The following is a 24,713-nucleotide window of genomic DNA, read 5'->3' as shown; positions in this document are numbered from 1 at the left end:
AGGTATGACTAGAGTATGACCCTAACCCTAACCCAGCAAATATTTGGCATTTTAAATTATTTTTTTCATTATCAATTAATCTGCCAATTCTTGATTAATTGTTTAATGTTAGAGAACAGTAGAAACAATGGCCTGTTACAATTTCCTAAAGTGACAACAAGACAGAGTTTACAGCCATGCTAGCGGCTCTTTGAGGCTGCACTTGAGTCATAAAGCAAAGTATTGAACACAATGAGATTTTGACCAGATAATGGTGCCAGATGAAAAGTCAGGAAGATCAAAGTTTTTACAAATCATCCACCGGTGACCATGAATATGAACCAAGTGCTGGTGCTAGAAGAAAAATAAGGATTCATCCTCTGAGGATCGTGCATCTCTGTACAATATTTCACAGCAATCCATCTAACAATTGTTGAGATATTTCAGTCCGGACCAAAGCAGTTGACCAACATTACTGTCCCTAGCATGCCACTAGCATGGCTAAAAATCCAAAGAGATAAACTTTACTATCATATAGCAGCAAGAAAATCTTCCCATTTAAGTAGCTAGAATAAGGGAATAGTTGGTGTTTTTGTTTAAAAAAAGAAGACAAAAAGTTTTATCCACACCTCTATGTTCTTCTTAAAAGAATGCTACATTTCTGACAGGTTGGGTTTTTGTGCAAAGTTTTGTTTTCCAGCTGTGTTTCTTCCTCCCTCCTCATTTTGCATTGGTCTGACCCAGACCCAGAATATTTTGTGAGAATCACTCTCGTCTGCCTAATATGAGGATTTAATTTAAGTATTAAATCAAGAGGTCTGTGATGGGGCTCCAGTCAGTCGGTGAGAGCTTTGATAGCCAAGGGAGCAAGTCTTCCCCATGAATGTCACTATAAGTCATTATTATAACCCCCAGCCCCCAGCGTACAAAGTATTCAACGTGGGGTCAGGAAATCAGGCAATTAAGGGAGCCGGGGACATGGATGAGAGCCGACAGCAAATGGGGGAGTGCAGAAGGAGCCAGGAAGGCTTGAACCTCCTCTCCCCCTCAGGGGGCTGACTGGTCCACATCCCTCAGCCCACTACACGTACAGAACAACCACTTAATCACAATGCTTATTCAAATCAAGCCAATGCACAGGCCTCCATTTGCCAGGATACTTACTATGCACAATCACACACATCACTCCACACTTTAAAGACAGCACTCTGACAGATCTGTTTATGACTGAAAGCATTTACATGCTTTGATTACTGTGTTTCATCTCCATTGGCTGCCAAAAATATGCAGTTTTGAAAGTGCTTTCACTGTCTTTTGACCAAGAATAAATATGGTCACAATGAGAATATATTACATTAAATATTAGTATAATAGTGTAGTGTTTATAACAGGTTACGGAGTTCATTTTACTACTGTTAATAAGAGTTTCTTCACGCACACAGCTTTTAAAGGCTAATTTTATATCCTGTCCAAACGGTGCAAATAGTCTGAAACACAGACAATATAACTTTCAGATGTAGATTGTCTCTCTCCTTTTGCTCATCATAAATACTGTAAATAAATGAAGCATGACTTCAGGTGACATTTGTCACCCATGTTGCTTACACCACACTTCCCTGTAATGAGAACTGGTCTCATCGAAATGATAAATTGCCTCATTTTTTGGCGATTCCATCACCAGCTGAGAAAGAAAACAGCTCTTCCATGAATCCTATAACAAGCCCACAAAGCTGTGCATTTACAGCTTTGGGAATGCAAGAGAATCAAGTCCTATTTTTGTCCAACACTGACTGCTCACTATTTGCCTGGGTGCTCTCACTGTTTGAGGTCGGACGGAGAAGTGGAGATGGAGGAGAGAAAGAGTGTGAATTTTACACTACTGACAGCACACACACACACCTGCCCCTGGCCTTTTGAAGGGCCTCCAAACACCTGCTGCTGTGGTGGATGGAAAGATCCGTTCGCAAGTGATCAGAAACCAGTTTGATCAGTGTTGAAAGCGACCTGGCTGAACACTTCAAAGACAGAATCTAACGGATCTGAAGCTTAGTGCTAATGTGTTTATACAGGGCAGAATTAACCAATCAAGAAATAGCACTCCATCCTCGTGAGAGAGACTTTCATATTGCTACTGCTGCAACTGACAACTGTATTTAAGTTTCTTTCCTGGTGTTTCAACCTATTCCCTAGCTTTGAATTATTTACCACAAAAGGCAGAGTCCTATGTCCAATTTTCGTCAGTCTGCCAGCCTCAATTATGTTCAAGCAAATTGATTCATGTCGCCAAATCTCTGCATAATTGAGGTGTAGAGTCTCAGGTGTATTATTTTACTGTTTCTCGCTGCTCTCATTTCTGCACAGGATGTTCACAGTTCTGCCAGCGGTCTCCATGGCATCAACTGTAACAAAGATGGAGATTAGTTGAATCCCTCATTTAAGGTCCCATGTCGCTGGCAGGGAAGCAGTTAGGCTGTAGTGCAGTGAAAATGAGTGAAAGGTGGCAACAGGTCCTCCATTTCCAACATTCACAGCAGGATTCTGGGCCTGGTCACTGCTCAGGCTCAGATAATGTTGTTTTCATTTGTTGTTTAGGTGATTTAATGAAGAGCTGCAGGATTGACCCGCCTGTTAGCGAGGGTGAATGTTAGAGGTTGGATCCCCTGTGTGGCCGTACGTGTTGAAGCATCCTTCAGCATCATAAATGACTCCTCGTTCTTTCCGCAACCCCTTTAATCAGCAGTGACTTACCGGCTTTTAAGTGCTGCATCCCAACTAGAAAGGGGGAAAAGAAGATTTCCCGCTTGAGGGATCAAAAATTCAGGGAAGAAAATAAATTCTGTTGAAATTCACGTTGCCCATTGCTATTAATGTTAATTAAGCTTAGATGCACCAGTACATGAACGCTGCCTCATACTGTGATATATTCAGACACATCCCTCTGTATGCCTCAGACATACAGAGGGTGTGGTGTACCCCTTATATATTATATACTGTAGGTCCATTATGTCCTGTAGTTTGAATTTGTGACCGCTGTTAGAAGTGTTTGGGATATTTTGTCAGATCATCCCCACTGACAATGGATGATATATATTCTACATATTTTTTTAACAACCAGTTAACCCATGAAAAGGCCAAATCCAGCAATGAATTGATCCTACTAACTGTACTGTCTGTGTAGACAGAGCCTGATATAGCTTATTTCTCTGTGCCATAGACCTCATCATCATCCAAAAACATTAAAAACTTCATGACGATGAACATAGGCACTGCAGTTGTTTAGAGTAAATCCCACATACAGTGTCCTGCTGCTATAGATATGCACTAAAGAGAATAGTCACTGAAAATAGCCCCCAACAAATGCTCTATTTACAACTGTTTGTGTAACATTTGATACAAACTACAGTGGTCAGCTGTTTTAAAAATAAAAATCTTTGACCCATTTTCAAAGATTTTCATTTTCAGTAAAAACCAAGTTGGGAACCAAACAAGGTAGGGAAGTCGGAAAGCATTAAGAGGCCAAAAATCTAGAATAACACCAGCCTTACCTATTATCTACCTCATTTTTTTTTACCAGTCTTCCTGCAATTTTATACATGACTTGGTGTCTTTGGAGCTCTGCTAACTGTCAGATATTGCCTTTAAAACTTGCTTATGCTGAAACCCCTTTAAAGCAAGCTACTAATTCTATTCAACCTAAAATGGCCCACCTCTGTAGCAGTTTTTTAAGCTAAATTTATTTTCTATGTTATGTTTCCATTTTTGGAAACCCAACATACACGGACGCTAATAGAGTTGTCAGTGCTTTTTCAGGTCACTCTGGACTCGCTGCAGCCTTTTGTTACCTCACTGTGAAGGATGCGCCTTGAAGGAAAAGAAATCTGAAATCAAAAATGGGAGTGGGTGCCTCACAGTGTGACAGAGCTCTAACAATGTCCCCCGAAAGGACAAGAAAGAGAGGAGAAAGTGAGAAGTGATCACAAAGAGCTGACATGCCGTTTGTTACTATTTTTCGCCTGTGTGTGTGCGTGTGTGTGTGTGTGTGTGTGTCAGTGTGGCTGTGTGCTTCTTAATGTGTATGTCTGGTTCTATTTAAGTGTACTATACAGGTGTGTATGTGGCTCACCTTTCATTACAGCTGGCCCACTTTTGTATCCACTTCTGGGCTGCAGTTTGATTTCTTGGTCATTTTTCATCCAAACCCTGAGCAGGTGTCTTTATTTGAAATTTCTATCAGCAAGTACACATGGTCACAGTGCCCCCTACAGGCACAATGGAGGCTCTGCAGTGTCAGGATATTGTACCCACAGACAACAAAATCAAGACAGCATGTATGACATGTATGACTACCTTATATTCCCATTTTCTTTTGAATCATACACTAATGACAAACACAGCAACATAATGTATTATATGTACTATTTGTTACATGTTTTGAGGCTGTATGTATAAGTCACTTGGTTCTGACACAAGAGCTTGTCATAACTGGAACAAAATGCACCATCCGAGAGCCTATTTTCTATTCATAAAAACAGTTTTATAGTAGAATGGAAGAGATTACATAACTTGTTAGAACTTCATGCCCACACTTCTCTTGCTCAGGTAATTGCCTGCTATAAATGCAAATGGCAGAGAAAAGCTTTTGGAAATGCTGCCCCATAATTACAATAATTGAAAACAATTTGAATAATGTTAAGCACAGCGAGATAAATGCAGTTTAAAGAGGAGCCGCTTCAGCTAAAACACTTGGGCGGCTTTTCCTGTTTCAGATCCACAGATGACTCTGAATGTTAAAAATGCATTAAATGTAAAGTTAAACACTGGACATGCGCAAAATGACATCAAATTCCTATTAGTTATTCAGGCTATATGACCCCAGTTAAAAAAAGATGAAATAGCCATACTGTAGCTTGACAACAGAGGGAGCCAACACCATACTGGAGAGAAAATATCTTCCTCTCATAGAAAATCTCCTAACTAAACGTCTCTCTTTCAACAGCAGTTGGGGTACAAGGGTCAGTTTCTTTGCTCCTGGAGTGAGGAGGAGTTAAGTTGCTTCCTCATGGATAAAGTTCAATCATACTAAAGATGTAACTACCCCGCCACTTCATTAGTGGGGCCACCTCAAAACCAGTGTTGCATCTTGCTGCCTTTATCAGCAGTTTTCATTAGGAATACCAGGAAGATGGTTAGAGAGGCTTCTGAGCGGAAGGTTGGCCGTTTGATCCCTGGACAAGGATAAAACTGCACGGGGAAAGTGAATGTGCCAGGCAGCTTCCATGCATGAATGTATGTAACTGTGAGAGTGATGAGGGTGTTTCTGCAGAAGAGAGCCTTGCTCCCAGTAAAATTTCCCTTCACGAATAACATTTGTGTCTACAGATGACGCATAAGAGCTCACAAAAGAGGTGTGGTCATTATGTTGAAACCACTGTGTCTGAAGCGACGGCTGGAAAAGGACTGATATATGCTGTGCCTCCTCCAACCTTTCCTTGATCTCGCCTCAGACTAAATCTGTGTGGCTTAGCTGCCATAAAAGGAGACTCACTAAGGAAAGTACAAAATGAGTACATGTTCATTTTTGCAGCATTATTGTCTATTACATTTATTGTACAGGTAAAAAGCATTGTGATCCATATGCAAATAATACAGGAGGTGATCTGTTTCCTTTTAAGGTGGACATTTGGTACAGATAATGTTCACCAGCTGTCTCCAATTTGTCCGCGTAGGTGTCAAGTCTAATTTTATACCCCTCTTGTTTGACATTATGGCATCAGGTACTAAAGCGACCCACATGTCCTACAGCGTTCAGGGCCCTGTACTGGACTACAGCCTCTGGGCCACATCTGTCACATCTGAACCACAAATGAAACTTTTACACATCACATGTTGTGGCTCTGAAACAACCTTAATTGGAAAGGAGAGATGTGCTGTCAGGGGCTGATTCCTCTAGTGGGATGTAAATTTAATGGAAGCTCAGTCTTCCTGATTAAGCGTGGGCCACTAGGGTAGAGTGTGATTATAAAGGCTAGCACTAGGTATTACAACTTGATGGCATTTAATAGATGCTGCTGGACTTTATTAACTGTGGTTGTAATTAAGAGGAAGTCCCACATTACTTTATTTTAAAGTGGCAGCCAGTCTAGCGCTTTCTGTCCTCCTCCTCGACAGCTCTGTGTTTCGAGTGGGAGGTTATAATTCAATTCAATTCAATTCAAAGGGGCTTTATTGGCACCAGAAACAAATGTTTACATTGCCAAAGCAAGTGTGAAATAAAAACATGGACAGATCACAAAGAAACAATAAGCTCTCTGACTTATGTACTCTACCTACCAGTCAGACTATTTATTTGTGTTTGTCTTAGCAACCATATGTGGAAGGGTGTATATATGTAATCTAGAACCAAAACAATTAGTAAATTAATGACTAAAGTAAATTATTTATTAAAAGTAATTTACCTCAAATTAACTGGAACCAATTTCTCAAATATGAATATTTTGCTGGTTTTGTTTGTCTTCTATGATAGTAAACCAAATATCTTTGGGTTTCAAACAAAAGAGGACATTTGAATCAGTCAACTTGGGCATTTTTCATGTATTTCTAAACATTTTATGGACCAAACAAGCAATCTATTCATTGAGAAAATGATCTGCAGATTTATCAACACTACAAAAAAATTGTTAGTTAGAACTTGAATGTAATCTGTGCAGCAGGCGCCAGTTTTTAGCAATTTTTTCTAATTAACCAGAGTACAATGAACATGCATTACTGTATCTCCTCCAGCAGTATGGAGATGTGCTGATCATAAACACCCATAACCCAGCTCATCCTGGATGTAAATAGAATCTGTACTCTAGTTAGACCATCCATCTATACAGAGTTTAGAACTTGAGAGCTAACACTGATCCCTTAAACATTCAGCAATTTAGCTTAACAACTGGAGGCTAATCTTGTATCTCTTAACATATCTTCAGACTGTAAAGAAAGACATAAAAAGGTGAGTTTGTCCTACTCTGAGTGACAGGTAAAAGTTTAAATTCCCTGTTTCTTTAATGCAATGTTGCTCTGTTTGTTATTGAGGAGTTGACTGAATACATTGCGGATAGCAAGTACCATGGAGTGAACTATTTATATTTATATCATAACATATAATTTCATGCTGCTCTTGGAGAGAAGATATATTACAATAATGCACAGAGGTATAAATTTACCCCCAGACAACATGGGGTTGTATATTTTGTGAGGAATTTCTCTTATAAAAACATCAGCCTACACTATTAGTATTATTATAGTTATCACAGCATTTTCAAGTGCAAAGTTTCACACACACACACACACACACACACACACACATAGAAAAGATCAATGCAAGTGTGGGCCACCATGTAGCTCTGTAATATAACTAAAATGGGGGAAGGAAGTGTTTTGGCAACTGTTTTCTCCTTGCTACACCCCAGGGGAGCTTGCTGGGGCCATAAATCTAATAAATGCTGTTGGTTGCAGTGGGCTACCTTGACAGCCGCTTGCCTCCACAGATGAGCTATGTCTGCACTGAAGATGTATAGGGCAGAGGGAAAGTTAATTTGACTTGACCTTTCTGGTACTTGAAACAAGCTGTTATTTAGGACGCCATGCCACAACCCCACCCCACCCCCCCTTCTTCCTTTCTCAAGCCCTGGGAGTTGTTATTAAGTGAGAGGGCCAGCGAGACTGACTCCTATTCACTTTTGTAATGAACCCTCAGCCCTCATGTTTACAGCTCTGCTACCTGTTTCCCATGCTAAGCAGGAGCCAGAAGTGACCTGGACTGGAGCAGTGGGGGGAGTGATGGTTCAGAGAAGATTCACTTTTTTTTCGAGAGCGAAGCAAACACTGAAATCCTCTCTTTAGTTTACTTAAAAGAGAACACTGCCAATAGTTGATATTAATATTAATCAATGCACCATTAATATTCATAGTAATATTAAAATGAAATGACCTATTCTATTTTTTGTGTACATAGCCTCATCTGCTTTGCTCATAACGGGATTATGTCTGATTATTTTAAAGCTGGGAAAAGTTTGCAAAAAGTAACCTTAAAATTTAAGCTAGTTCATTAATGACAGTGCCTTTGTACGACAAGATTATCCACAGCCATGCTAGAAAAATGTGTGCCAATTCATACAGTAGGTAGATGTTGAGATATTTCACAGGATAAAGGAAATTTGGATGTTGCTGGTGGCACTAGGAAAAGTCAGAGGATCTCCAATGGCAACTATTGGCAATCCATCCAATAGTTGTTTATTTTTCAGTTTGGAAAGAGGTGGACCAACCGAACAATTGACCGACATTGCCATCTCATGGCTAATAGCATAGCAGCATTTTAACATTTTCTTTGTCTGACTGGTGATGGAAATTCGACATATCTAACTGCCAAAAAGCTGTTTTACAGTTATGATTGTACTCATTTTATTTAATCTAACATAAACATAAAGCCTGTGTGTCCCTCCTGGCCAGATCACCCAAAAAGCAATCAATGTTCTAAAGTGAACCTGTGCTGTTGAAATTAATTGTTGCTTCTACACAAAGTTTTGGTAAATAAAGCCGATTTTGATATGTGAAACTATATATACTACTACACAACTACTTTATGGGCACGGACATGTTCCTCCAAGTGCCTCCAAGCTGTCTTAATTTCAGCTGACGGGGCTCATGTTAAGTAGCTGTTATTGGGGTTAAGCAAGGAATTTATTTATCTTAAGTCAGGATTAGCTGTGTAATTGGACAGGAAATGCCGATAACAAATCTGTTAATGTTTGGCAAAGAGGCAACTACAACAGCTCCGACAATCTGTACCAAACAGCTGCTGCAGCTACACAAATTAAACAGGCACATTTACTCACATTGGCACTATTGGTTTATTTAGATCAGACAGCAAGAAATAATTTACTCTTACACCTTTAAGCACTCCAAGTCAATCATCTTCCACTATCAAGTGCTCCATACGCTCTGATTTGCAGCTGAAGCACTTTTATGCATAATCAATAAAATAGATTTCAGACCACCTCGTTTTCCTTCTTCCCATCCTGCTCTGTAGGATTACAGTAAACAGCTGATTTGTGAAAGTGGTGAATACATGATGTATCAAGTAGATGCAGATATCAAGGCCGGATCTCCCTCCAATTAGGTGAACTTTTTACATGAATTAATTATCGTGCATATTTCTGATAAGGTTATCCATTGAACATTGTCCAACATGATGATCTGAAAACATCTTTATTTTTTCTATAGCTAGTGTCAATGATCTTTTGTTAATCAGTATTTTATATATTCGATAGTTTATTTTTGCCAAGCTAGCAGGATGGCTCTGTGGATGGTAATGTCACTCTGTCAGTCTGTCAATCTGTCACTCTGTTGGACAGTCCACCACTTTGACCCAGACTGAAATATCTCAACAACTATCAGATGGATTGCCAAGAAATTTTCATGGCGGATGAAGCCCCCTGACTTGTCCTCTTGCACATCCAGTAAAATATCTGTATTGGAGCAACATTTTGTACAGTTCATATTTCGCGCCACTGTCAGGTTGACATTTGTGGTTTTGAGTGAAATGTCTCAACAACTATTGGATGGATGGCAAGTAAGCATGTTAGCATGCCGACTTTGCAGCACCATTGTGCAGTCTGTTGATCCTCAGTCTTGTTATCTTTGATTTTTGGGGGATTTTTAGATTTGAAAACAAAATGTGACAGAACCACAAACACAACATAACAAATAGTTGTGGAGTACTAAAACTACACATTCTCATTTCCTATTATTCCATATTTAAACAGTTAAACTTTTTTCTTCCAGTTTAATGTAAATTATCCATACTCCCATTTTTCTACCAAAACATATTTCCATTAACTCTCAAAAGATAGGTCAGCTTTTCCATTAAAATACATTTCCTGAGTAATATCAAGCCATTACTCTTTCCCTGGAGGATAAGCTTCACAGCCATTTCTTGTTACAGCTTTTTGGCTGGCTGCAAGGACAGGTTCCCATAATGTCTTTAATAGTTGCATTTATTTTGTCCCAGAAAGACTTTATATGATGTTTGGTTGACCACCAGTAGGAACATTATAGCAGCACTGATTGGTGCAGTTAAAGATTGTTTGACCTGGAAAATAGCTACTGCAGCTTCCCTCATTATTCAGCATGAATAAACATTTAAGAAAAGTCTCTTTGGAGCGCACTAGTACATTCCACTGTACATGGAAGAATAATCGCCTCTCGTCCCGGATCTGCTTCTATCAGTCTCTGGGTAGAAATGGAGATTCAAAAGGCTGTGCTTCTGCAGGAGCCTTTTCACACTTTCTTTATTGCTCATACACACTTATCCCTATTCATATACAGTGTGTGAGTGTGTGTTGGAGAGAGAGAGAGAGAGAGAGAGAGAGAGAGAGCTGTTGCGTGGTGTCTCGGAGCACGGGCTGGTTTGATCCTCCTCTGTATTCACAGATAAAAGTCTATGAGTCACTGACTGGGATCTTTTAATGATCTCACCCGCTCCACCTATTTCCACCTCCCTGTTTTTTCTATCAATAATAGCATGTGCACTGCGACTGAATCGTCTTCTTCTTACTGTATAAGCTACTGAAAACTGACAACATTAGTCTCCAAAGACAGCTGGCAGCTGCAGAGCTTCACTGGGACTCACAGAGACACACACACACAAAAAGATGTTCGCTGTGACACACAACTCACAGGTGAATTCATAGGTGACATGTTTACTATGTTTATCCATCAAACATCCTGTGCTGCTCTTTTTGCTTTTTGCTCTGTTTGCTCATTGTGAGTTCTTGTACCTCATCCATTGGCTCCTATCCACTTCACATAGTGAAGGATCCAGTGGATTTGGTTGCTGAGGGACGTCAGAATGGATGTGGGCAGGGTGTTTTTAGAGCTTCCTGTCCTAGTTAGGCAGGGCAGGGGATTCTTGCTTGAGTGTGAGGTAGAGTATAAGCAGTGAATTATTCAGTGCAGCTTCCTTTAGGCATGCTCACACTCAGCGGCTTTTACAAACACACATGCAGAGCCACTGCAGACTCTACTCATACTGTATGTATGTCTTTAAAGACATTAATGCAGGGGTCACAGGGACAGCAGAGGCATTCTCAGATCAATACTGAGCAATTCAACTTGTACCACTGACAGCGATCTGCTTTCCTTTGATGTATGATCTGCTTGTGTATAATGGCTTCTCAGGAGTGAAACACAAGCGACATGTAGGAGGACATGATACAGATATACAGAAAGGGTGTCAGGCACAATTTGAGATGACCGGCTGCTACCACAGAGTGAGTTGGATGTGAAGTGATGTGATGTGAAGCTCTGAATTGCACCTTCAGGTTTCAAAACCAATTTCTGCCGTTGGTAGAAGGAGCTGACAGATAAGAGTCACGGGACACTCAGCGTTTTCAGCACCTCTCACTCGCCTCAAGGACGAGCCTGAAAGCGTTACCCACTTCAACGCTTCTGTCAGTACAATTTGAACTGCGATGGCTTTGGCAAAGTCAAAGACAGGACACGTGAGGGGTGAGGTGAAACTGAAGGCTATCTGGACTCTAACCCAGGCCAGTCAGCCAGCTGGAATTTAGGTCTCAATCCTTTAACAAAACATAGCTGACAGGATACTCTGAACAGCTAAGGTACTAATGTGGAGTCTGTTCATGGCACAAGTTGAAGTTGTATATTTGCCAAGTCATCATAAGACTGCAAAGCGTTTTCTGATCCAATATGCCAGATCAGTATTGGTGCTGACACTAACCTTATCAAACGGATCTGGTATGTAATTAATTGAGTCATGGTGGGCCAACCCATGTTACCTTACATAGAAATGTTTCCAATGAACTCTACGCAGTGTGGGAAAAGAAAGCAGTGGTATTGGATCAGTACTCCTACTGAGTCGAGGTATCGGAATCTGTATCAGTACAGAAAAGGCTGGATGGGTGCATCTCGAATATCTCTGTGTCAATTCAACTAAAAAGCTAAACTAAATTGCAAACCCTGACAATGAGACTAAACACACACACCAAGTATGCTGTAGAATAAATCAGTCTTTGTCATGTTGATCTTTCCACATTTATTATGCTAATGAAAATGATATGAGAATGCTATTCAATATTAATGGGTTTTACTGTGAAGCTGCATTATTCCTGAGGATTACAAATCATCCCCATACTGCCCTTCATTCAAATGTAGTATTTTAAATCTCATTTAAAATCTGCAACTTCTCAATGTCCATCTTTATCAAACCCATGTCCCCACCCAGCTGGGCAAAACAAGAATAGGAAAATAAGAAACATGTAAGATTTATTACTTAAATAGGGTGATTCATTTGCCATATGAATGTATTTTTGAGTATAGCATATCGCATATATTCTCATGCGTCAACATTAAAAAAAATATTTCTTAAACTGGGTTTTCAAAAATAATTGTGAATAACATTCCCTGTTCACTAAGTGCATGAAGTTAACCATAGTTAGACCCCTTAACACACTATAAACATCAAACTGTGCCAAACAATACATGTGAGGAGCTGTATCACCTTTAATTGCATAACCAGCACTGGTTGTTCTCCACAATTTCTGTGTTAATTTCAGATTAAATGGAAAAGCCTGAAGTCATTTCCCATACTACTGTAATTCTCATTGAAGCCATAATGTAAAATTCACAAGCATGAGCACGAAAAATAGCTTTGAAAGCAAATCAATAGGCTGGATTACAAAGTGGGGTCTGGGGACCTCCGGTGAGCCTTAACTGCGGGGATGTGGCCAACAGATGAAATTGGGATTAGTTCGTTTCATTATAAACCACTGGAGTGGTTATGGGCTAAACAACCCCCCCAACACACACACACACACACCACCACCACCACCTTAACTGCGTTGGTCCCTTCATATCTGTCACACGCTCATAGCCCAGAGTTTGCCTGCGCGCTGTCAGTTCAGTGCCTCCGTCCAGTCACTTCCACGCACAGCTTCCTTTGCCCCGCAGGGACCACAGCCACGGGGGGGTAGGGGAGGACAGACGGGCACGCCTGTTTCGGGACAGGGGTAGGTGGGCGGTGGGAGGTGGTTGTGATGCGATAAGGGGACTGATGGATGTGTGACGTTGGCGAATTGCAGCAATTGCCAAACTGTGCGTGAAGAGAGACCAGCCAGGACGCACTGGAAACAGCAGATTTGAGGAGGGAAGGCAAGTGGAGGAAGGGGGTGGGGGGACACGACAGAGGTAGGAAAAAAATCATCAACAGGGAGTTGGATGGACGCGAGGGGACAGCGAGTAGGAGACCGGCTCTAGAAACACCAAGGGTCCCGTCAAGAGGTCTGGTGTCTGCACCAAATCAGCTTCAGGGATGTAGTCGAAGCGGTTTGGAGCTCAGCCCATCCGAGCTCATCATCATGAAGAAACACTCCGCAAGGGTTGCCCCGCTGTCCGCCTGCAACAGTCCGGTGCTCACCCTCACCAAAGTGGAAGGTAGGGGGGAGATCATATCAATGTAGACCGCCTGCAGCCCCGTAAACTGGGGCTGTCTGTTGGGCAGCCTGTTGTGTCCTTTCACAGAACAGGCTATACTCTAAATTTAGATGCATCCTTCTGTTGAGCTGCTGGAGAGAGGATTTCACCTGAAATATCCCTCTAAACGCGACTCACCTCGTTCAAGACGTGGATCAACTTCTTGCCGCGACCAAGATCAGACAACACGGAAACCAATCGAGCGCGCAACTTAGCGTTCAATCTATGATGCAACATTTATACAAACAATGATCATGTTCTGCATATGAGTGCCGCCTAATGCTGTCTCAATTTAATCATGTGATCTATTTCTTATTTTCTTTCATCGTGTGATGTAGACATGTATTGTCCAAACTACTACTGACGCATTGATTTTGGGGGGATTTAGCACGACTCATGCTGGCCTGATGAATACTGTGCTAGATGTACTGGTCCATAGGGAGGACCTTAAATTGTTATTGCAGCAGGGATTCCCCTCTCACTCTCTCTCTCTCTCTCTCTCCACCCTCCACCCACCACTGTCTGCAAGAGTCAGTGCTAAAATACCAGAGCACCACCGTCAGAGCAGCTGGGACATGGACCTGCAGCAGTAAACATGTTAATGATCCCTGTAAATGCTCCTCAGTCTGCCTCTAGTGGCTTCATGATGGACTGGGGTCTCCCTGTCTTGTCTGAGAGTCCCTCTGATCTGCAGGAGCACAATTAGGAAACAGACATTTCCTGCTGACTTCATTAAGGAACAACTCCTCTGCTACTCTGACTCTTTTTGTGTGCGCGCACGTGTGTGTGTGTGTGTGTGTGTTGCTGCATCACTCCCAACACACCTGTCCTGACCAAGTATAGTGTTATAGCTCTCCTCCTGACTGTACAGTACGCCTCCAGATGTTCTCTTCAGCCTCATGCTTGTGCAAAGGAGCGATGTCGTGCATTCCTTAATCTGTCCCTCAGCACAGAGCACCGAGCACTAAGCGCGGAGCAAACACCGAATTGGCTGCTGATTTCACAGCATTTTCGCGCCTTGCATCTGAAGTAATCCCTGGCACATTTGCTTCTCTCAGGCAAGCTAAAGAGAGAAAAAAAAAGGATTCAGTTGAATTCATAAATGATTTGTGTGTACAAACTTGCATTCTTAGCATAAGCTTATCTCTATAACCTCATTATCTTATTCGTTTTAGCATGATTAAAACACATGTGCATGTTATGATGACCGACAGATACAATTACTGTTTGATCAGCTTAATGTTATGTTAGGAGAGGGTTGCTGGTAGGTGTGCTTCGTGCAGTGCAGTAAGGTAGTGCTTAAGTGAACACTGATTGCGGCTGATCAACTTGTGAGACCACAGCAAGTTCAGCTTATATGCCAAAATGTAAAAAAAAAGCTCGTTTCAAGTTATATTTAATACAAAAGTCAATTATGAAGACAATAACATAAATACTTCTGAATCTTTTTACCTCTCGTTCTGTGTTACAGTAGTTTTTGGGAGTCAAAACTTGAGCTTCACAGCTTGCTGACTAAGACTTGTCAGTGAAGCTCTGTCTCTCCTGTTGTTTGGGAGCTCATAACAGTCTGGGGTATTAATGTGAAAAAGCTTCATCATTCATTATTTATGACTCTACCAGCTGCTCGACTATGAATGAGGAATGTCCATGCAGTTGTATATGGGCACTGCAGAAATCTATCAAATTAACTAACGAGATGCTGAAGCTGTTAAAACTGTGTTGCTTATATTCAGTCAGGCACTCTGGATAACCTCAGAATAATCACTGCTGCTGGCTTACCAAAGATTTTAAGCTTATTAGTGTGAATGTCAGCTGAAAACATTTTATTTTCAGAATAACTGAGATGGCGCGGCTGTTATTTGACAAGCTTCTATAAACAGATTTAACAAACGCAGTGCTGTGACACGAGGCCGTGGATGGAGAAAAGATTGTAAATGTGTGTGTTGGGGGGTGAGACAGTATTGTAAATTGTTGGAGGGAGTCAAAGCTGTAGAGTTTATGATGTGAGTGTTCGGCTCCCCGTTTCAGCAGCTGCTTTGAAGGAAGAGGGAATCACAGGGGGCCACAGCGGATCAACATGCAGCTTTTCAGAGACTCTGCTGCTTATGTAACTCCAGCTCTAAAACCTCTGTTCTCCTCACTAACAACCTGCGCCCGACTGTCACAGAGTTTCAGTTTGGGATCTTTCTTTTTTCTTCTCTTTTTGTGTCCAGTTAGCATCCACAGGGCCAGACTGTGAAGATGTTGCAAAACCAAATTCAGAAGTTTAATTTGCTGTTTTCAGATTTGAACATGAAGTTCTAGTTTCCCCACATTTGGTGCTGTCACTAGATCACCAACACTTCCTCAGGAACTATCAAGTCAGACGCAGTCAGACTTTGTGCTCTGAGAGGAAGGTGGAACCGCCACCAATCAATTTTGACATCAGACTTAGTGGCACAATCGTCACCTTGAGGCTAGTAACACAACAATCTATCATCAGGCAGCACATCCCAGAATCATTCTATGTTCCTTTAATGTCACCCGAATTTCAATTTTTTCGTCTCCTACAGCCACAAGTTTGATTCACTGTCTTCATCTGCAGTATTTACCTCTTCCTTTACCAGCGGCCCGTGGATGATAGTTATTGATTTGTCTTCAGATGTGTTTCTAGTGATGATGTCTTTGGGGAATGTTTGTGTTGTTCCCCGTGTCGTCAGGGGATGAGAAGTTCATAAAAGTCCCTTTAATCTCTGTGATTTCATTACACGCTTTGAAACTGAACAGGCGCCTTTGAAAAGCGATTCATTGCACATACGTCCCCCAGGAAGCTGGTCATATTTCACCAGCTGCTATTATGGGCACACTGAATCTTTCCCCGGGGCTCCATGCGCCTTCACCACAGATTACTGTACATCAGTCGAATGATAGCAAATTATAACTGTTCACACACAGAGGTAGAGATTTATGTCAAAATCTACAGATAAACTCATTTAACATAGTGCTGGATCTTAAGTGACAAAGTGTTTCCTGGTGATGTGGATTATCAGGAAGATGTATGGAGATGAAGCTACATCTGGTAATGTACATGTGATGACATAAAATTGGGAGTTTTCCTTTCCAAGCTCCATTAAAATGTTGTGTCTTACTTTCATCCTTTGAATGTAATTGACTTTGAAGGCAGTCAGAGGAGTAAAAGGGAGGTTCTCCTTCAGCCTAAATTCATTTTAAAAGCAAGTGAAACGGGCCTTTCTCGCTTGGTAAGTGTGCAATGAATGCACAATGACAGGACTTTTATTTCATTTGGAGGCCAAGCTTTTGCTCTCGATTATCAAACGCAGAGTGTGTGCGGAGAAAGCTATCAGTTTCATTGTAATTAATGAGATTTCATTGAATAGATGGATTGATGTTAAATGCTAAATTGATTCATTGTATGAGTCAGTTTGAGGCATGTTGCCGTGACTTCATTCCTGCATATCTCATTTGTATTTCATCTAAGAAAAAGCCCCCTGTAACAGTGTAGTAGTGTTTCATCTTTGAAATCAAAAAAAAATCCTCAGCAAAAATGTGTAAAGAGGAAGCTCGAAGCTCTAATCCTAAATTGAGGCAGTTGATCCGAAAGCTTTCTTTGGGGTGCAGGAAGGCTGCCTGTCCTCTCCAAATGTCGAACGCAACCAGTAGACCAGATGGTACAGTTGTGGTTTGCCTAGAAGGCTAATTATTACAAAGCTGAAATAACAAAATATTTCCAACATCCCTACAGCGGTTGTAGTAATTGTGACCAGCCCGGGAATAGTGTCAGCAAAAATGTGTGCCGTGTGCTTCGCTGCATTTCATCTGTGAAAATGACTTAGCTGGCAGTTCACTCCATCTGAATCTTGTTTGACAAACTTCCTTTTTCTTTTGATGCCATTAAAGACGATCAGCACACTGGTGACATAATGGGAAAGTTAAGACGTATCTGAAAATAGCGAAGTCATAAGTGAGGTTTACTTAAGTCTGATGGAGTCCCTGCATTATCAGTGGCCTTGGGGTGCAAGGAGGGGGTAAAACCGCTGTTTGGGCCACTCAGAGTGTACAACTGCGGTGGTTGCCTATCCATTACTTCAACAGGGACGCTGTGGCCAATCTTTTAAATATTGATTTGTCGCGGAAAGTGCTGGGACTCTTGCCAGCCTGGCAGGTCCATCACGCTATATTCACTGTTGTAAGGGACTGCAAGAGAGAGGGAGGGGTGCTTCGAGACTGGGGGATCTACTGTTGGCCAGTGTACCCTGTGCCAAATATGAGTAATTGCTATTGCTCTGCTGTAACACACAAACACACTCTAGCCTGCCTGCACCAGTGTTTTGTCGTGTCACTAACCAATGAGGCATCAGAGGGCCACAGCATTGACCTGTATCATAAGCGTCTGTTGAGCCAGCTGGGTAGGTCAGGGCAGTGATAAACACCAAGTTCGCTGCTCGGTGAGGAAGTCGCTCCACTGTCCTTTGAGGTTGAAGGAGAATTAAGGAGAGCGGGATCAGTAACAGTCGTCCTGCCCTTGTCTGCCCTCCTGGGCCTTTGTCCCCTCAGCCCATGTGGTCCCACCTGTCAGGTGGTTTACGCAGCAGGGTGTGTTTTCCGCCTGTCTCTCTGTTGCGTTATTGAGTGGGACAGGCTCGTCAGATGAGCCTGCTCTGGTGTGTTGAAAGGCCTTTGACTGACAGCTTGGTCAGGCCAAGCTGTCACAGCCAAGTATCACAGACTCCCACTGTCTGTCAGACACTGAGATTACAAAGACAGTGACTGCTGCCTGTCTGTGTGCTGCCTGTCTGTCGGCCATGATGAAACTACCACCCCTCTGTCTAATGTCTAATGTGACATTTCGAGTTTATGGTCTTACTTTTTAAACAAATATAGACTGTGAAGCTTGGACTTTGACTTATATGTCAGAAATGACAAAGCGCATAAGTCAATGTGGCATTGAAGGATTTATTTTTATTAAGAGTACTGATGCAATGATTGATGTTGTGTGACAGCCAAAGATGAGTTTAAAGATGAACGAGCATTTCTTACATTTGTGCAAAGAAGCTCTGTCATTTTTTAAAATCTAGATTATTGCACCCAAAGGTAAATTTAAGGTATTAAAGGTCTTTAACATAAGCGGTGCACCTCTCAGCCAAAAAAGGACTTCACACTATAACGCGGTTATGAGCATGATAGAATGAGTAAATTGCACCAGTCAATTCATATTCATCAGTGAGCAGAGACCCAGCAGACAGTAAGACAGGAAGAAGAGTTCGTCTGAAGTGTGTATCAGTGATTGATCTGTTTACCCTCTTGGATCACTGAGGCAGAGCGCTGCAGTGCACTCTCACTCCCACGGAGGTGTAGCCAAACAGCCAAACAGACAGGCTCTCTTACTTCAGTGTCTCCAACTTTACGTTGAGGTCCCAGTGTAGCGCTCCTGACAGTTGTATGGCCACCCGGGCAAACCAACCCAAGCCTGACGTCATCGTCACTGCTGCCTACTGGGATCTTTGCTCTTGCTCCGAGAGTAGCAGGGCAGCAGAGAGAGTGGTGGATGGCGAGGGCGGTGGCCCGTTCTGGGAGCTGTAGCGGTGTCTTTCTCTGCCTGTCATGGCCAGGTTCTGTGAAGTGTAAGAGCAGGCAGTCAGGCAGGGCTCTGCTGGCACGTTTGGGATTTGCAGCTATCAGCAGGAGAGATCTGCACTGCAGAGTCTGCAGGGGGAGGGAGGAGAGTGGGAGTGGGAATGAGGCTGGTCGGAAAGCGGGGAAGCATGGACGGAGGTGGATAAAAAACTGGAAAACCCGCTAGTTAATGGCTAGATAAATCTCAACACCGATCGGAGCGCTTCGACCACACTGGGAGTAGGACGTATACTCAATATCCAGTCTATGAGGTGCTCAGTGTACTAAAACACTAGAAGCAGACAAATGAGCACATAAGGTAAAGATTGATTTACTGTGCCTTTAGTGCTTAAGAGACTGGTTAATGTAGATTCTCATATATTTGGATTTTTCTCCTAAAATGTTAATTAAGGAGAAAAGTATATGGTTCACTGTGATAAAGACCAACAGGGCTGAAATATTATCCTTCTGTCGATTAATGCTTTAAGTATCATAGCGAAATCCTTGATTCTGAGTGGTTGGGATGAACAAGGAGAAGCCATGTACGGCTGTCAGAGTGGATCCAAAGCTGGTCCTACAAGGATGCCAAACTCTTCCTGTCTCCAGTGATTTCACAGATGCCTGTTAGATTTATTTAACCACATTTGGACAGAGAATGTGTGGAATGACTGGAGATTTTTTTTCATCTAAATCCTAATCTAAATCTGTTTTAGTATGAAATATTATTAAAAAAATACATTAAATCACAGCAAGGCTTGCGTTTCAGGATTTTTTTACTGCAGTCATCTTGGCGTCACAGGCTGACCTTGACAGTTGACATCTGATTAGGAACTGATAGGGTTAAGAGCTTTCAGTTAATCATTTAGCAGTTACAGAAGGAGACTCTTTCTTGGTGTTTCACTCGTGGTAATTATGGCTTCAGATGTCGTTAGCGGAGGAGCCTTTCTACCTCGCTCAGCCACTCTACTGACCCAGCTCTCTCACGCTGATGAGTTCAGCGTTGCTCCATATTGTTCATCACCGGCAGTCAAGGTTGATACAGTATCATTAGCCACCGCCAGGCTAAGTGTAAAAAAAGTGCATTACCTTCAAATCATTGAGTCAGTGCTTCGGTGGGTAACAAATGAATGTACATTGATGTCTCAGCATTTAATCATAGAGGCTTTAATTAATAATTTATACAACATTCATCATTTGATAAAAGGGAGAATATATTATGAGTATATGAGTATTATGGTAACAGCTTCATTGAAGAGTGCGGGCTGTGTGAATATCACTACGCTTAATGTTGTCACGACACTTCACCAAGTGTGTTCACATGTGCCAGAGCTGGAAATGCTTAGCTGGGCCTCTCTGGGGGCTGGTTGGCTTGGCCCATCACTGCATTTGGAAGATTAAACTGTGCTGCAGTATGGAGCAGTGGCCAGGCCCACGGGATGTGGGACGGAGGCCCAGGAAGGACAAAAACGGTGCAGCGTAAACAAGAGATGACCTTCAGAACAAGACAAAGAGGCTCGGAGCTCAGAATAGAGAAACTTAACTCTCACCCTTGTGCCCAAGACTTTGACAGACATCCACGTGGTCTTTGCTGATTCATCATTTCCTTGCAATAACAGACAATGATCTTGAATCATCTTTCATTGCTGCCAAATTTGCTCCAGGGCTGTCAGAGCTGTCAGGTGCTGGTGCAGCAACAGGGAGCATTGTTCAGGATGTCCAAATAATGCAGCACAATTTCATCTTAATTGCATCACGTTCTTATTTTTTTCTTTCCCCCGCAAGCAGATAAACAGAAATAAGAATCTCTCGTGCATTCAGCAGAGAGCCTGGGGAAGCCAGGGCATTAGCATGGGAGGCGATAGTCATCAGGGAAGTTAATCTGTGATACAGTGAGACCACCTGGCAAGGTCAGAGGCAGTTCTCCCAGGAAGAATGAGTCGCCTCATTGGGCATGATGGATGCCCTCTTATACAGCTCTTTTGCAAAATACGTAGTAAGCAGCTTAGATGAGACAATAGGCGTCTCTTTGATGGCATAGATCACATTAACATGAGAACAGACGGTGTCATCAGGTATATGGCAAGAGAGAGAGCTCAGGGTCCTGTCGATGTTGTATAATAATCATTTTCACAGTGTAACTCCAACTTACTCCAAGTTAGATTTATTCTTGTCTCACTGAGGGCTTTTGAAGTGTGTTCTGTATTCCAGTCAGCGTTGTACAGTGCAGATGAATCGGCACAAGGCTCCCTGCGGCACATCATTGCCTCTGGAAACACCGTTAGGGAGATCCCTCATTTTTAACTTGTTGGAAGGCAGGAAATTTACAGAAGATGCATGGTGCATATTATACAGCCCTTATGGAACAGAGTTTATATGGGCTGAAAGTATAGGTTCTGGTCTGAGAGCCTAAAGATGATAGTGTTGGGGTGCTTTGTTACTGCTAGTATTAGCCAAGATATGTTAATGTTTTGTCTATACGCAATGTCACAAGGCAGCAGTGAATATCTGCTGTATGAATAATGTATCCAAAGTTATCTGCAGGATAAATGTCCATGCATAGGACCTGAGCAATTGGAAGGTCATCTTTAACGTTGCGTTTGAGTTTCTTCACTTTTATTCTTTCATACATGATTGTGCAGCTTTAACTGAATTGTTTTTGAGGTGACAGTAGACAATGTGTCCATAAGTAAGTTTAATGACTCAAGGGAACAAAACGACCTTGGTAAGTGAATCTGTTCTGAGGCACAGAGTGGGTGTGAGTGGGACAGAAAACAGCGTGTCAACACTTTTCACACAATTCACACATTATTGAAGAAGTATGGAGGCTATCAGGTTTTGACAGGAGCAAGTGAAAAGTTAAGTGTTGCTGCGTGTGCCTTTGTGCGCTTGGGCAAACACACACACACACACACACACACACACACACACACACACACACACAGACGTCAGTGTAAGCCATGAGGTGGAGAAGAAGTCGTCTTGGATTGGATATCTGATCTGCCCTCTTTTGTCCTCTGTTTGGCTGCAGCCTGTCACACTCGATCACCACATTTTTAACTCAGATGTCTGATTGATTACCTTCAAGTTCAATTAAACTGTGAAAGCAGCTATTTTTATCTGGGGAAAAAAGATGGCAAGACATGGGTGACCTGGAGTCACATGCACAGATAAAAGAGTCTAAAGAGCTCTTAGTTCAGATTTACTGCAACAGATATTACATATTATATATGTAGATGTATAATACTAAACTACATTTTATAAACAACTTCAGAACTTGTACAAATACAAATATAAATAATTTTTGCTTGAATCCGAATGGTTTAATGTGATAACTGATTTAAACAAGAGCAAAATCCTCTCAGCTGAAGCAATGTCAATCTAACATGTACATATGTGTCCATGTAGGAGAAGACCGCACCAGGGAGAATGTGGTGGGCACCACAGACGCACAGTCAGCTGGCGGTGCGGCAGGAGCAGAGTCCGGCTCCAGCAGACGGAAGCTCCACTGCTGCATCAGAGTAACAACCGTACAGGTGCAGAAGGCCCTGTGGGGGGTCGCCATGGTGATGTGCGTGTGCTCGTCCTGGGCGGGGTCCACCCAGCTGGCCAAGCTGACCTTCAAGCAGTTTGACGCCCCCTTCACCCTCACCTGGTTCGCCACCTCTTGGAACTGCCTCTTCTTCCCCCTCTATTACATCGGCCACCTGTGCAAGAGTCCAGAGAGGCAGACGCCCAGACAGAGATTCAGGTGAGAGGACTCAGTGCAAGCAAGCAAGTAAACGTTATTTTTATAGCACACTTTTAAACTGAAGTTAGAAAGTGCTTTACAGGAACAAGAAAAGGAAAGGAGGAGATAGAATAAACAGAACAGGAACACAACAGCTCTTTTAAATACAAAGGTGACCATGTAATCCCCTGTATTTCAGAAAATCAACCCTAAAAATCACAGGGGGCCAGTGGAGAGTAGCTAAAACTGTAATGTGCAATACATATTTAGTTTTTGTGTAAAAAGCCTCGCTGCAGTGTTCTGGGCCAGTTGAAGTCAAGATGGAGGAGGTGAACAAGGTGTGACAGTAATCGAGTCTTGACGCAATAAAAGTATGTATTACTTGAAGTAAGGGTCTGGTTTTCGCAATCTTCCTTAGTTGGAAAAAACAGGACTGAACCAGAGACTTCATATGGAGCTCAAAAGTTAGATTGGGATCAAAAGCAACTGAATCCTTAACAATGACAATGCATCAATGTACCATTCTAAGGGAATGGGTCTACTTAACAGGGCACCTTTTCCACCTTAAAACACTTATTAAACTCCATTAAAAAGAAGCAATCAGAGATGTCGCTTTAATTCCTTGGTTTCTTTCAGTGCTGAAAGTGTTTTTCTTATTGTCAGGCACCATGATTTCACATCATAGAAAAGAAAGCAATTTTCCCGTCAGCAGCAGCCTCAGTAGACCAGTATGCAACGTAGTCATTAGAAATCATTTTGTTTTCAAGTTGTTTTCTCAACTGAAAACAAATGGTCTTACTATTCCTCTTTAAACAGATGAAATTTGCAGCTGAAATGCTCAGGCACATACTTCGAAGACTGTTGAAAAGCCTTGTGGGAAATATATGAACGCAGTGGTTCCCAACCTGGAGTCCAGATTTTTTTATTTTAATCTTTGGATCCAATTATCCAAAGATTAAAATAAAAAAATCATTTTGTCTGTCAAAAATTATTTGGATAATTGGACAACTTTGACCCTTTCAGGCCTTTGAAAATAAGATTAATTGAAAATCACCCTTTGGTTGAAGTGGTCACAACCAGTATGCAACTGGTAATCAGAGGTAGAGTAGATGAGTGAGCATAAGCAAAGATAGCCAACAGAAAACATCCATTAAAGCCAGGTCCATTAGAGATGTCAGTTTAATCACAAACATTAAACATTAAAGATATATGATATTTAGTGTACCAGTGTGTCTATCGGGGGGTATAGTACACTTTTCTTCTTACCAAGACCACAGCCTTTCTGTATGAGGAATCACACACGTCACGTTTAGTCTGTTTGGCCAACTGCTTACAATTAGAATAGCAGCATTCTCGTAATTTAGGCCTGTTGATAATCTCAGAGTTAGAGATGTTTACCTTCCATGTTTGCTAGTTAGTTATGCACAGTCACTGCACTGTCACCTGTTCATATTTGATTTCTAAAATAGCCCATCACTTGTTTCATTTGGATTATCAGGTTCCCATGCCATCTTTAGTTATGCTGCTGCAGCAAACAGAAAGAATGTAATCCTGAGTGTGTTAGAAGTGCTCTCACACTTGAAACAGTCCATTAATCATGGTCTTTAGACAAAAGTCTTATCTCTGCTACCTGCTGTGCTACTTTAGAACAAAGAGACAAAGAGGGTGGTGGGGTGGACAGCGTGCTGGGTCGGTGAGCCGCTTTGTATTTCTGCTGCACCTCTGTGATGCAACTCTTCCTTTTTGAGGGCTTACAGAAGGATCTGGGGCTCCCCCTCCTCGGCCGGAGCTGATGTATTCCGAATATCAAACCCTCTGTTTCCTTTGTGTTTATTCAAATTGCATCTGCTGGTGAATC

The 24,713-nt window shown here is 42.0% G+C and overlaps 1 protein-coding gene across 2 annotated transcripts in view; it reads left to right on the top strand.

The window, feature by feature from the left end:
• The window catches only part of slc35f3b (solute carrier family 35 member F3b), a 46,336-nt gene that overhangs the window by 14,987 nt on the left and 6,636 nt on the right, over window positions 1-24,713 (top strand). For both annotated transcript variants that reach the window (XM_070916241.1, XM_070916240.1), the window contains exon 3: window positions 22,534-22,876. In XM_070916241.1, the coding sequence (XP_070772342.1) occupies window positions 22,534-22,876 (343 nt within the window). The remainder of the gene's footprint in view (window positions 1-22,533; window positions 22,877-24,713) is intronic.

Source organism: Enoplosus armatus, chromosome 12 (genome assembly GCF_043641665.1).
Source record: "Enoplosus armatus isolate fEnoArm2 chromosome 12, fEnoArm2.hap1, whole genome shotgun sequence".
NCBI lineage: Eukaryota > Metazoa > Chordata > Actinopteri > Centrarchiformes > Enoplosidae > Enoplosus > Enoplosus armatus.
The sequence above is the reverse complement of the archived record's forward strand: the minus strand, read 5'-3'. Positions and strand labels throughout refer to the sequence as shown.